The 16,597-nt window shown below is 43.4% G+C and overlaps 1 protein-coding gene across 1 annotated transcript in view; it reads right to left on the bottom strand.

The window, feature by feature from the left end:
* Nucleotides 1–16,597, bottom strand: part of Sulf1 (sulfatase 1) — an 83,333-nt gene that overhangs the window by 14,167 nt on the left and 52,569 nt on the right. Inside the window, exons 10-15 of the mRNA XM_013028463.1 lie at nucleotides 11,535–11,754; nucleotides 8,797–9,049; nucleotides 6,716–6,812; nucleotides 6,083–6,177; nucleotides 5,687–5,752; nucleotides 4,082–4,254 (exon numbers count right to left, since the gene is read on the bottom strand). Of these exons, the coding sequence (XP_012883917.1) occupies nucleotides 4,082–4,254; nucleotides 5,687–5,752; nucleotides 6,083–6,177; nucleotides 6,716–6,812; nucleotides 8,797–9,049; nucleotides 11,535–11,754 (904 nt within the window). The remainder of the gene's footprint in view (nucleotides 1–4,081; nucleotides 4,255–5,686; nucleotides 5,753–6,082; nucleotides 6,178–6,715; nucleotides 6,813–8,796; nucleotides 9,050–11,534; nucleotides 11,755–16,597) is intronic.

Below are 16,597 nucleotides of genomic sequence, written 5' to 3'. Positions count from 1 at the left end.
GAGGGGAAGGGGAAAAACAAGTCGTTTAAATAAGGATACAGGTGGACCCGTTGCAACAATGAGAAGTACAAGTTGTCATGTCGAAAACAAACTTTACAACTTTGGTGGGGAGGGGGGAGGATTAGGTGGGGGGTTGGGGGAGGCTGGGAAGGGATGGGAAGGATAAATAAAGGAGGAGGCTACAATGCTTGATAAGAAATATACTCATTATCCTATTGTTATTATTGAGTTTCAAAATTGTGTTGTTTTGCCAGGCAGCCTCATGAGTAGCTAGGATTATAGGCATGAACACAGGCACCCAGCTGGCTCAGTACATTTTAAGTGTGACATGGAGACTAATGAATCAGAGCTACATTTTTTAAGGACCCTCTAAGGAATCAAATAAATTTTTTTTTTGGTCTGTCATGGGGCTTGAACTCTGGGCCTGAGCACTGTCCTTCAGCTCTTCAGCTGTCCCTTAGCTCTTAGGTCAAGGCGAGCGCTCTACCACTTGAGCTACAGCACCACTTCCGGTTTTCTGGTGGTTTATTGGAGTTAGGAGTCTCATGGTCTTTCCTGCCTGGGCTGGCTTTGAACCGCGACCCTCAGATCTCAGCCTCCTGAGTAGTTAGGATTACAGGCGTGAGCCACCAGTGCCCGGCTCTTCAAATAAAACATTTTTAAATAAACTTTCCTCTCTAATTTAAATTTTTATTTTGTGTCTTTTCATAATATACAGGTCAGATTAGAATGGTAGCACAATAAAGTATAATTTAATGTAGACCATACTTTTTGTGTGCATATATGTGCTGATTCTGGGGCTTGCAATCAGGGCCTAGGCACTATCTCTGAGTTTTTTTCTCAAGGCTAGTGCCCTATCACTTGAGTCACAGCTCCAATTCTAGCTTTTGGATGTTTAATTGGAGATAAGAGTTGCATGGATTTTCCTGCCCAGGTTGGCTTCAAACAGTGATCTTCAGATCTCAGCCTCCTGCGTACCTAGGATTATAGGGATGAGTCATGGGTGCTTTGCTTTTAAAATGAATTTTTTTTACTGTGGCTTGCTATTAAATTTTTTTTGCAAGTCATTGTTCTAGAATAACAACCTCAAAAGTACCATATATATCAATCTAAGTGAGATGGAGTCTCTCCTCTGCTTCCGAAAACTAAGTGACAGCAGGAGACCGCTCCTTCCATTCCTCATGGCACTAGCACAGTGACACCTAGCAGCAGACAATAAAAGTTCTATTAAATCAACCTGAGTTGGTTTCTTATTGGTTTACATATTTATTCACCTAATATGTCAGAGGTACAATGTCACATACATGTGGTTTTATCTATAATGAGAAACGTGTAGTCTAGTGATGAAAACAAAGGTTATGTGAATATAAAATTAAAACAATAGCACAATATCTAATTGCAAATAATGCTGACAGTATATACTTCTGCCTCAGTATCCATGGATGGGGTTCAGCAAGTCCTGACAACACCAAAATCAATAAACGCTCAAGTTCCCCATATACAATGATGTAGTATTTGTATAGAACCATGCACAACGCCCTGCATACTGGAAATCTTTGCTCGATGACTTGTAACACCAGAAACAATGTAAATGTTACATGGATCTTGAATATATTCAGTACATTTGTTTTCTAAATATATTCCATGTGCAGTTACTTGAATGTACCATTGTAGAACCAATGGATTTGGAGGGCTAACTGCAATCGGGTTCCTCATGTGAGACACAGGAAAGGTCTCCAAGAAGAGAAATGGAGGCTGAGTAGACTGAGAGGCACAGAGCCTTGGAAGAGAGGACAAAGGCCATGCAGTGGGAGAGGAAGACGGCTGAGCAGATGGCTGGAGGGCTGGAGTGGGAGCGAGGGAACAATCTAGAGAAGGACCAAATTATAACATGCAGGACTTTATTGGATATGGGAAGGCTTTGCATTTCAGGCTAAGAAAAAAACAGGATGGCATCAAGAGATCATTCTAAATTCATCCACAGTGGATGGATGAGACCAAGAGAGGAGTCTGGGAGATACCACAGGTGGTTTGCCAGTGGCTAGGCTAAAGAAATGAAGCTGTCATGAACAGGATGGTCTGAGCAGACAAAGGGGTAAGGGCCTCCTTCCAGCAGGGGCCACTGTAACTTCCTGTTCTGAAGGTTTCATCTTTCAAGGGGCTTCCTACCAAATCTGTCACATTTTCAGAACCACTGTTCATGCTACCCTCTCCACTGAGATGCTGTTCTCTCCTTTACACTTGGACGACGTTACTTTTTAGATTTCACAGAGAACCATTGCTTTAATTTGGATCTAGAATCTCCCCTAAGGTTCAGGCATTAAAAAGCTTGTTCCTTTTGCTTTAAGAAGTGGGGCTGAGGGGGAGATCTTAGGTTACTGGGGGTGTGTTCTTGAAGGGAATGGTGGGCCTCTCCACATCCTCTTTCTCTCCCTGCTTCTCAGCTGCCACCACATGCTTCAGCCATGATGCCCTGTCTTGCCACAGGCTCAAAAGCAATAAAGCCCACTGATCATGGACTGAAACCTCCAAAACTGTGAGTTACAAATAAGCCTTTCCTCTTTCCAAGTTGATTGTCTCAAGTGTTTGGTCATAGTAATAGATCTTTACCTGCTTTAGAAGGATCCCCTTAAACCTTGACCACTTCGTCCTTCATTGTGTGAATATGAGTTGCAATTATTTTATTTCATTTTTTTTCTTTTTATACCCCCCCACTGGAATGTAAATGTGACGAGAGCAGAGAATGAGAGGTCATGCTTATTGTTGTGTCCCTGTGCTCAGCCCAGAGCATGGAGGGAAACAAAATCCAGCAATCTCAATATCCCTCAAAGATCTACAAATTCAATTTCAGGAGCTCTATAAGAAGTTGAGTGCTATGACTTAACAGTCACTTAGCCTAAACCCAAGCACAGACACAAATAAGCACCCAAATGGTAAGGTAAAACTTCCTCCTGGATTGGCCTTTGATTTTCCTAAGAATGGTCTGCGGATTTTACAACTCCTTGAAGTTCCAAATCCTACTTTGAGAACCACTGCCTGGGTGGTTTCCACTGAGCCTCTTAATGGAAAGATTGGGTGTGTATCCGCTCTACTGGTAAGCTTTCAATTGGATGATATACCATGAGAATCTAAGGTATTATTTCTGAATGTCCTCCGTGAATATTATACACAGACCACCAAAGATGATAAAAGCACTCGTTTTAAAAAGTGCATCATTAGGGCTGGGAAGGTGGCTCAGTGGTAGAGCGCTTGCCTTGCATGCTCGAGGCCCTGGGTTCGATTCCTCAGCACCACATAAGCAAAAAGAAAAAAGCCGGAAGTGGCTCTGTGGCTCAAGTGGGACAGTGCCCAGGCCCAGAGTTCAGGCTTCACGACCGGACCAAAAAAAAAAAAAGTGCATCATTATTCTGTATCCTCAACAGCTCAACAAATGTGAGGTAATACTTCTTGCACCCTGCTAGCACTGAGGCAGGGTAAACCTGCAGAGGGTATAGATTCTGCATTCAAGAAGCCTTTCCCAGTCTTTTACTTTCTTTGATTACACTTACACTATGCAGAGTAAAGCTAAGACAGAAATCTAGTTGGGGTAAAATTAGGCAGTTGCCAGGAAGAAACCCTTCCTGTTTGTTGACCATCTGACACATTTCATTTTAATATACAATACTAAACTCTCCGCTTCCACCTACCCCCGCCCCCGCCCCGCCCTCCCCCCGACCCCGGGGTCATGGGACCTGAACTCAGCCTGAGTGCTGGTCCTTCAGCTTTTCAGCTCAAGGCTAGCGCTTTACCACTTGAGCCACAGCGCCACTTCTGGCTTTTTCTGCTTATGTGGTGCTGAGGAATCGAACCCAGGGACTCATGCATGTGAGGCAAGCACTCTACCACGGAGCCTCCTTCCCAGCCCAATACCAAACATTTTTTTCTAATGAAGAAAGCCATTATTTTTGCAGTATAGATCTTTATAGGACACCTGCCTCCTCCATCTGCTTAGATGTCTGTTTGCTGGGGCTAAAGACCTGAACTAAGGAGTCATGTGCTCTGTCCTGGTGGCAGGAAAGAGCGTGTGCAATGAGCCACTCACGGTTCCAGAAGGGGGCCGTCTGCCAGTGGTTGTTGTCATGCGTGAAGCAGGTGAGGCCCGGCAGGCTGCATTCTTCCCCTTTCCTCTGGCGTCTCTTCTCCTTCCTCTCTTTCTTCCTCCTTCGCGTCTCCTTGAAAAGTTGCAGTTTGCTGTCCACTTCTTGAGCAGCCTCCCTGTCCCAAGAGAAAGGGTGACCCAAGGTCCTTTCTCATGACAGACGGGACTGTTGTTAGAAGCCTAGCACAGTCATGTCGATTCACGGTAAATGATACACGGAAGCAGAAGAGCTTCACTTCGCAGAGGGCCTCCACACAGAGTGAGCACGGTGGAGTTAGAACTATGTCAGAACCTTCTAAACCTAACAGGATCAACATCCTTCCCCTCATTTATGTGCAAGCACCGAAGGGCCCAAACGTCTCATGCATGCACCAGTGGACCCCGTTAACCACACTCTTTAGACAGATGGCATAATTTGGGGGTGGTTCAATGCCATAGGGTTAACGGTTGATCAGAGCGGATGGCTGGAATAAAAGACTTCCAAAAAGATCATTCGGTAAACTCTACAAAATTGGTTTGGAAAGCTGATTTAAAAAATTCTTGTCATAAGGCTTTTGTTGAGGTTCAAAGAGCAAATCACTTATACAGGTAAATTTTGCTATTGTTTGAAGTATCTGCGTGTTTCCTTGTAAGGTCAGAATACAGCACCATTTCAGGCGGCTCTACTGCGCTCCTAATCCTAATCACCTGTCTCTGACTCAGTTGCTCTTGACAGAAGGTATTCTCAACATGGGAGGTACAATGTGCAGGCAGAACTAGAGTGGAATCTGTGTGGCTCTCTGTCAAAGATTCCAGAAGCAACGTAGCATCATAGAGTTCCTTGTGGGAAGTGTTGGTTTTCTATATCTTCCTTCCTCCCTCCCTCCTTCTCTTCCTTCTTTCCTTTCTTCCTCCCTCCCTCTCTTCCTACTTCCCTCCCTTCCTCCCTACCTATGCTAGTTCTAGTACTTGAACTCAAGACCTTATGCTGTAGCCCAGTTTCATTGCTTAGAGCTGGGCTTTATCACTTGAGCCATGTTTCTAGCCTGGCCTTTTGCTAATTAAGGAAATAGTCTTGTGGACTTCTCTGCCCAGACGGACTTGAAACTCTGGTCCTAGCTGGGCACTGGTGGCTCACACCTGTAATCCTAGCTACTCAGGAGGCTGAGATCTGAGGATCTCAGTTCAAAGGCACCCTGGACGAAAGAGTCCGTGAGACTCTTATCTCCAGTAAACCACCAGAGAACCAGAAGTGTCGCTGTGGTTCAAGGGGTAGAGCGCTCACCTTAAGCTGAAGAGCTCAAGGACAGTATCAAGGCCCAGAGTTCAAGCCCCATGACTGACAAAACCTAAAAACAAAACCCACCAAATTGTGGTCCTCCACATCTCATCCTCCTGAGTAGAGTACCTGACTGCGCTGTCCACTTGCTCAGCTACAAGCCCTCGGGACAGACAGATCTGCCTCTTCCAGAGCATCACCACTTGCAGCACAGGGATTCCCTCAGCCTCACAGAGGACAAGGACCAGCCCTTGACAACCAGCAAAGGTGGACAGATAGGAGTTACTTACTTGAATGGGTGAAGATGGGTCTTTAATTTCTCTTGCCGTTTGACACCTTTCTCTTTATTGTAATAGCTGCAGGCCAGAAGATTATAAAGTGAGTCATTATGACCTTGCCTTTGAGCACAAAGTGCGTTTCATAAAAAGAAAGCAACCTAGAGGGCAGCCAGTTACTCAAGGGACCCTATTTCAGCTTGGGGAGATGGATTCTTTAGCTTGCTGAAGTTCTGTGGCTCACATGAATGAGGCCAGTGTAGCACAGGAGTGAGCATGCAGTTGAAACAAACCAAGTGACTATTTTGTACATTTTGTACATAGATGGCTCTGTGTTTGTTAACGAACTGGTCGTGTCCCCCCAGCTTGGGTAACACTGCCTGCGGAAGAGGACCCCAGCCACACGGTCACCTCTGCTTGGCACAGCTGCATTCCTCGGGCTTTCTTCTCTTCAGGTGTCCTCTAACCTCCCTCAGATTCTTAATCTTATCCTGCAGAGCTTCGATCTGGAAAACACACACTCCAACAGTGAACATCGAAAGGGAGGGGTTGCTTTTGCCAAGTAACTTGCTTTGTATTGTTTGCTGTGCTCTTCAATTGTAACTATGGAAGCTGATAAATTAATTTGGAAACAAACTGGGCACAGAATACCTCTCTCTCTTTCTCTCTCTCTCTCTCTCCCAACCTGGTGTGACACAGATAAACACTCACAGATGCCTTTCTAACTGTCATTTTCTTCAAGAGGTTGCAAGTGATCATTGACTCACTTTGATCTTTGAGTCTGTATGCAGCAGGGCTACCACTGAATCACTGGGGAGAAAGATAAATACTTTGATTTCCTCTTTTTTATGTAATAAGGAGAATGGTGATGCATATATACAGTATGTCCCTGGCCACAGTAGGGCTGGCAAGCAACCAGGACATGGAAGATAACTCCTGTCTGTGCTGACATCACTATTTGTTTGCACTGCTGTGGGTGGAACCCAGGCTGCGCATGTAAGGTGAGTGCTCCGCCCATGTCATGCTCTCAGCCCCGATGCTGACCTCTTTGTCAATGTATGCCTTGTGGTCTTTCCAGGCTCTGGCTGATTGATACAGTTCTCTCTCACAATGGATTGTATCATTTGGGAGAATAAAGCACCTGCAAAACATACACAGAATAAACAGGTTGACATTCCAATATATTTTTTTAAAACGTGGAGTTTGCAATGAAGTTAGCAGCCTCAAAAATCTTACTGTAGATATAGAGTGAGTTTGGAATAGACAAAGGACAATGAGAGTGTGTCCTGGTAAAAGATGTTGACACAAGTCTAAGACTAAGATCATCAGTAAGATTTTCTTACAAGGCAGCTTTTCCTATGCATGCTCTCAAGCTGGAGACAGTGGCTCATGCCGGTAGGCCCAGCTGCTCAGAAGGCAGAGGTCAGGAGAATCAAGATTTGAGGTCAACTAGGGCAAAAAAGACTCCATTTCAAGTGATAACTCTCATCTATCATCTCAGCTCTTTGGAAAGCATAAATAGGAGACTGAACATAAGTGGGAAGTTGGATGTATAAAATAGCTTAACAAAACCAAAAAGGTGTGTGTGTGAGTGTGTGTGTGAGTATGTGTGTGTGTGTGATACTTAAGTGATAGCGTGCTGTCTAGCAAGCATGAGGCCCCAAGTTCAACCTTGAGTAGCACAAAAAATAAAACAAAACAGAATGTCACCATGAACATGTTCCACTCCCAAGCCCATTGTTAAAGTATACATATAGAGAGAAAAAAAGATTTTTTTTCCATAGTCACAATGCAAATGGCTTATCTGAAGAAATAATACAATGAGAAGAAATGCATTCATTTCAGGCATTTTGTTCAAAACAGCTTGTCTTATGTACGCCACTAATCATTTTGAAAAAATTATTATTATTCGTGTGTGTGTGCGTGCGCGTGCGTGCATGTGTGTGTGTGAGCGTGTGCACGTGTGTGTGTGTATGCGTGTGTTGCGCACGTGCGTGCATGTGTGTGTGTGCGCGCATGTGTGCATGCACACATGTGTGTAAGTCTTCGCCTTGGGCCTCTTGCGCTCGGCAAGTGCTCTACCACTGGTCTGCACCACAGGACACCAGCTCTGCATTAAGTGCTGAGACAGGAAGCGGTGCAGTGCCAGCCTTGAGCAGAGCCCCTGAAAGAAGGTGAATGAATGGCTATGGCTCAACCCATGATGATAGAGAAACAAATACTAGTGTCAATCTCTTAGTTTATAACTCACAATGATAAATGCCCGGAGATCAGACCAGCAATAAATGTCCTGGGTGAGCTTATTACATGCTCCAGGCCTCCAAAATAATGAAATTAGGGAGAAAAGAAATCCTACCAATAAATTCAAAAGGGTTTTCTCTCTTTTTCTTTCATCCTCTCCCCCCCCCTTTTTCTTTCTTTCCTTCTTTCTACCACTAGTGCCACAGCTCCACTTCTGGATTTTTGGTGGTTAGAGATGAGAATCTCATAGACTTTCCTGTCTGGGCTGGTTTGAAACCAGGATCCTCAGATCTCAGCCTCCTGTGTAGCTAGGATTAAAGGCATGAGCCACCAGTGCCTGCATTTGAGGAGAAGCCAAAGAATCAAGAAGCATTACAGGTGTGGCAGAGGCCCTTCCCTTCCCTATGTGCCTCGCAAGGTCCTTTCCGACCTCCGTAATCTGGGACACCTAGGCTTTTCTGTATCTTCCATACCTTCCTTCCCTATGCTGCTTTTCTAAACTCTCCTTCAGGACCCACAGTCCTCTCTGGGGCTGTGTTTCATTTCTGAGATCATGATGACACAGTGCTGTAAGTGATCAGACCACGCAGCGTGGAAGAGCCCCCACCCGTCCCCGTAACTGTTTCCATATGCTCCTAGACGCCTACAAAGGTAATTATTTAGTGGCAGGAACTCCAAGCCTGCTAAATCAAGACGTGACAGAATGACTCTGGCTGGATTCCCAGCTGATTAGCCTTAATATGAAATTGAACTGGAAGCACACGTCCTTACCACCGGTGGTTATGTAGGCCAGCCCCACCCAGAGCTGCCACTTCTTTGTAAAGTGCAGAACGGAAATCACAGGGGACCGGGGACAATGTCTATGTCCACCCTAGTGCACTTACTTGTGTGTCACGTGGACAGTGGTGGGTGGGCCCACTGCATTGCTGCTGTCTGCCAGCATCTCGCCCTCATTGCCACCGCTGGCAGCCTGGCGGCTGCCCAGCCCACTTTGGCCTTCATCATGGCGTTTGGCAAGGCTCCTTGGCTGCAGCACTTGCAATTCTTCTTCTTCCAGATTTATGTCATAGATTTCGCCTTCAAATTCCACAGACAAGGAACGAGTCTGCCGGGTATGGACAAATCTGGGCTTATATTCTGGAAACAGAGGAAGATGGGTTTGTGTGGGTGAGGAGTGAAGACACTGATCACCTGTCCCCGCAAGGAGAGACACAGGCGGAGCAAGCTGCACAGCTGTGGTCACTGCAGCTCTCTGGACAGCCATGGTGTCTAGAGGAGCCGGGATGAGGAGCCATGGGCTTCATCTGGCTGTGCCAGCCCACAGAAGGGGGACGGATTTCATGCTTCTCTGGGCCTCAGGCCCTTCATCCCTCAAGTTGGGGGAGGGGCAGTCTTGGTAATCTCTAAGACCCTTTCTTTCCATGCTGGGACTTCTGTGTTTATCTATGGTAATTTGGATAAAATTATATTCCTAATTACAGTATTCATAATAACTTTTCTTCACTGAGTTGTTGCTGTCTTCTATACCAAGTATTATCTCATATCTATCCTCTTAAAAGGTATGATTATAATAAATCCTTACATAAAAATATACTGGATTGTCCTGGTAGGCTCATGAAATCGATGTCATCATTCTCATTTGATGAATGAGAAAACCAAACCTTTAAATGTTCCGTACATTTTGCAGAAATACAGGAACTACAATTGGGCCCGCTCATCATCAAGTGACTTTTTTTTTATAGCTGGCAGATGGAGGGTGGTGTTCTTTGGACCCCGGAACATTTGTCAAATAATTATCAGGTCCTAAAGGAGACCCTCACAGGGCAACACTGGGCCCCTGGTTAGCAGACACATTTAGTCTGTGGAGGCTCAGGCATCTGGCCTTAGCTACCCACCTGCTTTGGAAACAGGAAGAAGAGGGAACAAAGGCTGGGCTTTGAGACAGTTCTTCACAACTCTGCCATTTCCTGATGGTGAGTGGCCTCCATGACAGCAAGTGACTGAGGATTTCCCAGAGTTCAATGTGGCATCTTGCTCTCTACTATCCTAGATTCCACCATTTGAAAAAAAGCTCCCCAGGATTCCTGCTTGTGCCCAACATTGACATATTCATGTGTTTTATGGTCAATGCTTGGGCAGTGAGGCCTAACTTTCTGGAAGGGAAGAGGAAGCCTCCTACTTCTACGCTGCATTTTTGTAATTTACTTTTGTCCAAGGACTATGTCAGAGGACCTCGTCCTTTGTTGGTTTTACATTGGATATTCTTGTCTGAATAATTTAAACTGGGCTTATTTTTCCAGGAAGGAACAATATCTAAGTCAATGGTTCTTAGTTTTTCAGGTTATGGGTTCTTTTAAGAACTCATTGAAATGATTGACTTTGAGAAAAATGTGCATCTACACAGAGAATGCACTCAATTTTGGGTGAAATACTAAAGATTCATGATCCTAAAGCCTGTTTTGATTCCACAAAAATGCCTGCTTGGATGTGTGTGAGCTGGTACTGGGACTCAGAACCTCATGCTCTAATTTTTTTCTTTTCCTCTCAAGGTTAGTACTCTACCACTTGAGCCAGAGCTCCACTTCTGACTTTACTGGTTAGGGAGATGAATGTCATGGATTTATCTACCCCAATCCTCACATCTTACCTTCTTAACTAGAAAGAATTACAGGCGTACGATACCAATGCCACGATTAAATATTCCCATTATTGTCTGGTATGAGTCCACCCTCCACCCCCCCAAAATCTGGACACAACTGTCCAAGACACTTATTTCCAAGTGACTACAGCAAACAACCGTGATGGAGTTGAGCCACTTTCCCATTAGTCCACTAGATGGCACTAGAGCCTCACTCTTCAGTGGAAGGTGTCATTCTGTGGGCTCTTTATTTACATAATCAGGTATTTCAAAGCTGCCTGAGAGTTGAGTTTTTTTTCCTTCTTCTATATTTTAATTTATTTTTAAAATTCTATTTTTATTATCTTTAAGTAGTAGTACAAAGGAGTTACCATTCAACAAATCAGATTATACATATAACACATCTGGATTGATGGTCCCCCCTGCCGGATAGCTTTTCTGAAGGAAATACCAGACAGTGAAGTTCATATTAAATTGGGCTAGTTTGACACTGCCAATTAATAAGTCCAACGATATGACAAAATGATATATATATATATATATATATAGTGTTCTAAAATGGATTAAACATATCTTTTTAAAGGTTTCTTATCCTTTTTGTCTTAACTGCACACATAATGATACACTGGATTGATTTTTTTTTTTAATGAACAGTTTAAGGCAGATAAAGCAGGGCATTAATAAACTCCAAGGTAAAATAAAATGGACCTAAACTATGCCCCTTTCCCTTTGGGAGCCATTCCACGGCTGTTGCATGTGCATATGTTTTGCATCTAGTTCTTAACTAAATATATTTCTATTTTTATGTTTCAATGAAACTATTTACAGTGCAAAACTTCCAATTAATATTAGCCTTCTCATTTAGAACATTGATTTGCTTCTAGTCTGAAAACCACACACTGATGCTATCTGTGGAAGAAGCAAGCTTTTATGTCCTTGAGGCCTTGGCTGGCCACTGAACAGGGTCACAAGGTGAAGGCTTACTGGGAGAGGCCTGGCTTCTCAGGAACTGCCTCTGACTCTTCCTCTGGCTGCGGCTGGCGCGATAGCCATTCTCGCGACAACTGCACTCCTCTCTGTCTTTGCCCTGGAAGCCTCGGGAGTAGATGGTGCGCGTGCTCTGGCGGACGGGGAGCAGGTCGCTGGGTCCTTTGCACTTGTGGATCCGAAGCTTGCCAGATGTGTCCTCAATGCACTGCCACTTCTGAAAAAGCAATGGGAACACAGGTGGTATTTATTAAGTGCAGTCTTAGGTGTTTTTTTTTTCTTTTTTCCTTTTTTTTTTTTAAGCAGCTCTGGCAATACCATTAAAGTACATGAATGAAGAAAGACAATCTTTTAAGTGATCCTGCAGGGACTTCATTTAGTACTTTCTTCCAACCTGGGCAAATACAGATGCCAATGAAATAATTGGAAATTAGAACTGTCTCAATGACACTAGAGCCAAAAACTGATATATGAAGCCCCAGCACCCAGACTAAACAGCCCTGTTCGAAACACGGAAAAGCCCTTAGCTTTCCAAGACACAGGGACCCAGCTGTCCGGGCTGTTTTTAACAGAGGACCCGCCCCCACCTTCACTCCTCTTTGGAAAAACAAACTTGGCTGCTTTGTTCTCCACCCTTGAATTTCATTTTCTTTTGTCTCATTTCTCTCCTCCTCTTTTCCTCCCTCCCTCCCTCCCTCCCTCCCTCCTTCCTTCCTTCCTTCCTTCCTTCTTTCCTTCCGTGTGCGCGCGCGCGTACATGCATGCATGTACACAGCCATCCTGGATCTTGAACTCAGAACCTGGGTGCTGTCCCTGAGCTTTTACTTGCTAGTGCTCTATTGCTTGAGCCATGGCTCTGCTTCTGGTTTCTTGGTGGTTAACGGGATAAGAATCCCATGGACTTTTCCTGCCTCAGCTGGCTTTGACCTGGGATCCTCAGATCTCAGCTTCCTGAGTAGCTAGGATGATAGGGGTGAGCTACCAGGGCCTGGCTCCTGCCTCTGAATCTCTCAGCAGCCAGGGCAGAGTGGCATGTGGAGAATACAGGCCAAGCAAACTCATACTCCAGACGTTAATGATCTTGGGTTTCTTCTCATCTTTTCTCATCCTTCTACACACCTTGCCCATGACAGCTGTGTTGTGGACACTCTTCTGAGGGAGACAACACCTTTCCCAACAAATGCCCCAGGGAAGTAGCACTGGGTTTCCTAGTTTGAGATTTCAACTGCAGCTGCTACTAATACTGCAGGGCCTATCTAATCCATAGGACTCACTGGGCACTGGTGGCTCATACCTGTAATCCTAGCTACTCAGGAGGCTGAGATCTGAGGATCACATTTCAAAGCCAGCCTCGGGAAGGAAAGTCTGTGAGACTCCTACCTCCAATTAACCACCAGAAAACTGGAAGTGGAACTGTGGCTCAAAGTGAAAGAGCTCTAGTCCTGAACACAAAAAGCTGAGGGATTACCCAGGCCCTGAGTTCAAGTCCCACAACTGACAAAAAAAATCCACATGACTCATCAGAACTAAGAGTCCTCGACACTTCTCGGGCATCAATCTAGTTGAAATATTAGTTCTTTGTCGTGGGAAGCATTTCAACGGATCCATTATATTTTGAAAACCTGAAACTTCTTTTACTTTTAATTTGCCTTCCTCTTCCTTCCTTGGGGAGGTAGGAAGAATATTGGCTTTAACTTGAAGTGATGCAAGCGATGAAAAAGTGTAGTGTTATCAATAAAAGTACCACGTATGTACCCTGTCAGTACTAGAGCGTTCACTCTCTATCTTGTTTGGCTTTTTTGCTCATTGGTGGCGTTCTACTAACTGAACCATGTCTCTACTCCCAGCTTTTCACTGGTTAATTCGAAGAGTTTTGTGATTTGTGAGCTGCAGCTGGCTTCAAACCTTGATTTTCAAATCTCAGCTTCCTGATTAACTCGGATTCTAAATGTGAGACAGTGCCTAGCTGATACTTTAAACGCAAATATATAAACTGTGGCCAATGTAATGATATTTATGCTGTAAAGTTATATATGTATATGTATGTATATATATATGTATATATATATATGAATGTTTTAAATGTTGCATGTTCTCTCAATCTGTTGTCCTGTTGTGCCAATGCAATACTATTGGTGACTACATGACATCTTGCATGCTAAGCCTCCTAATGCAAAGTAAAGTCTGGCCATGGTTCCTGGTCAAATGAAATTTATGCACACAATGGCACTTAAATATTAGTGATGAAGTCCTCTATGGTTTATGTGAAGGGAGCTGTACATCCTCAGTACATATTGATCAGGGCTGCTTGGGTACTTAAGCTGTGCAGTTTCCAGGTCTTAGATAGACAAAGTTTGCTGTGAGTTTGTTGTAGTGAAATCTACCCTCTTGATGTTATTGTGGTTTTTTTTCCCCAAGCCATCTCAAGTCATAATCTTCTTTCAGTGTTTTCCTAACATGTCTTGAATGTTGGGACATCTTATCCGAAGAAGCACGCATTCAAGAGAAGACTACTTACTGACAGAGCCACGGAAGGGCAACAGAAACAAGATTAGTCTAAGGACTGAAGTGGAAAATTTAACGAAAAGAAATCTCCAATCAGCTGGGTATGGCAGTTTTCCCTGTAATGACAGCAGTGTGGAGGCAGGGCAGGAGGATCTCAGCTTCAAAGCCAGCTACAAATCAAGACTCTTCCTCAAAAAACAACCAAGCAAACAAAATATAACTTGTTTAGCCACAAGATAGTTATGTCACATGAGTGTCTCTCAAACTTAGCCAGATACTGTGATTTTTCAGAAGCTTTCTATGTGATCCCAAGCTGTATCTTAGGGTAAGAGTCACTGGCTCCTGGACCTCTTGGTCCATGGGGGAAGGCAGACGGGATATACTGGGGTCTACCTAGTGGGAGGTATGAGTCAGAGAAGGACATAGGCATTTGTGGGCATAGTGAGTGTAGATAAAGGTGGGTTTAGAATATGGTGATGTTACAGCTCCACAGATAAGTACAATCAGCACATTTATACTTTAGGACATGTACTCTATTAAGAGTAAACAGTTTCCCCTGCTCTCTCTTTATAAAATTGACAAGTACTTAGATTTAGCTGCAGCTTGTATTTCATCTGTTCTAAGATTCTGCAATTGAATGTGGACAACATTGGTTTCCAGTCTGGCTTTGTGACATCTATAAATATATTTAGTTAGCATGAGAAGTTCTTAGAAATCGAGACAACTCCATTAAGAAATCACTGCGTTTTATCTTTCTTGTTATTGTTTTTAATGTATTTATAATGTACCATGTGATTTTTTGGTTTTTTTTGTATGTTCTTCCCCCATAGTATAACCCCTGTTTTTACTGTATTTGGTTCCAGTGCCCTGTATCTTGTATCTGCATTCTTCTAGTTTGAGGAGGGGAAGGGAAAAAACAAAATGATGAAATAAGGACAAAGGTTGACCCCTTGTAACAATGAGATGTACAAGACACTATGTTAAAAACAAACTTTACAACTTTGGGGTGGGGAGAGGGAGAAGTTGGGGAAGTGGGAGGGAAGGGATGGTAGGGGAAAAACAAAGGAGGGGGTAACAATGCTCCATAGGAAATGTACTCATTACCTTACTCATGTAACTGTAACCCCTCTGTACAATATCTTTACAATAAAAAATATACAAAAAAGAGAAATCACCGCGTTATACATACATTTCTTGATGGAATATTTCTATACTCGTTTCTGAGCCAGTTTGGCTCATTCCCAGACATAGAATTCTAGAGTCCTTTCTAAAATAAAAACAAGTAAAAGAGTGTGTGTGTGTGTGTGTGTGTGTGTGATCTTACTAGTGAAGCATTTTACCAAAATAGCTCACTCAAAAATTTGGGAAAACTGGGGGGGGTGGGATTGGATGGAGGGGTGGGGAGGAGGCTGGGAAGGGATGGGAAGGGTAAACAAAGGAGGAGGCTGCAATGTTTGATAAGAAATGTACTCATTATCTTGCCCATGTAATTGTAACCCCTCTGTACAGTATGTTCACAAAAAATAAAAATTAAAAAAAAATTGGGAAAACTATTGCTTGGATATGTCTGTTTATATCTCTATCTGGCTGCAATCTGAATTATTTAAAGCTTACCTATCCATCTGGGTAATCTCTGCCTCCAGCATTTGTACACAGTGACCTGTCTGTTCAATGCCTGTAGTAGCAAGACTCATGATTCACAGCCAGTAGAAGCTTCAGAAGTACTCGGCTGTTTATCACATAAAAAATGTGGCCCTTCTTCTATGGTTTCAATTTATACCAACTTTGGTGAGGTTACTAATTTCATTTTTATTTATCTTTTTGGTGCCAGTACCAGGGCATCAACTCACAGCCTGGGTGCTGTCCCTGTTTTATGTTTTTTATTTTGGGGATTTTTGGTTTTGTTTTGTTTTCCTTAAGGCTAGTACTCTACTACTTGAGCCATAGCTCTACTTCTTGCTTTTTAGTGCTCAATTGGAGATAAGAGTCTCACAGACTTTCCTGCCTAGGCTGGCTTCGAAACATGATTCTCAGATCTCAACCTGTTGAGTAGCTAGGATTATAGGCATGACCCACCAGCATCTGGCTACTAATTTCATTTTTAATATGGGGTCTCAAGTTCTGGGCTATAGTGATTTTTCTGATTCTTCCTTTTGTGGTTGGGACAACAGGTGTATGGCACCCTGCCTTATCAAATAGCAATTTTTAATTTACCTGACTATAGCAAAAATAGCCACATTAAAATTTTTTGCTTTTGTGGTCAGAAGAGCTGATGGCACACAACTCTATAGAACACAAGATGTAGATATAATTTTTATTTGCTTAGTCAATTAGGAATCCAATCCATTTTCCTGTTAATCAAATTCTCTTGATTTTCTGTAATAGAGACAAAGGAAAAGAATATTTCTTTGCTGAAGAGTGAATTTAACCATCTTAGGTGCATGACACTGTCTGTGCAGCAGATGATAATGTATCCTACAAAATTTAATATGCAGCATATATGAATATATTTGTATACACATTCCCACACAGATATACACATATTTACACAAATA

The sequence above is a fragment of the Dipodomys ordii genome, unplaced genomic scaffold (assembly GCF_000151885.1).
Source record: "Dipodomys ordii isolate 6190 unplaced genomic scaffold, Dord_2.0 Scaffold109, whole genome shotgun sequence".
Classification (NCBI taxonomy): Eukaryota; Metazoa; Chordata; class Mammalia; order Rodentia; family Heteromyidae; genus Dipodomys; species Dipodomys ordii.
This window is presented reverse-complemented; position numbering and strand designations above follow the sequence as displayed.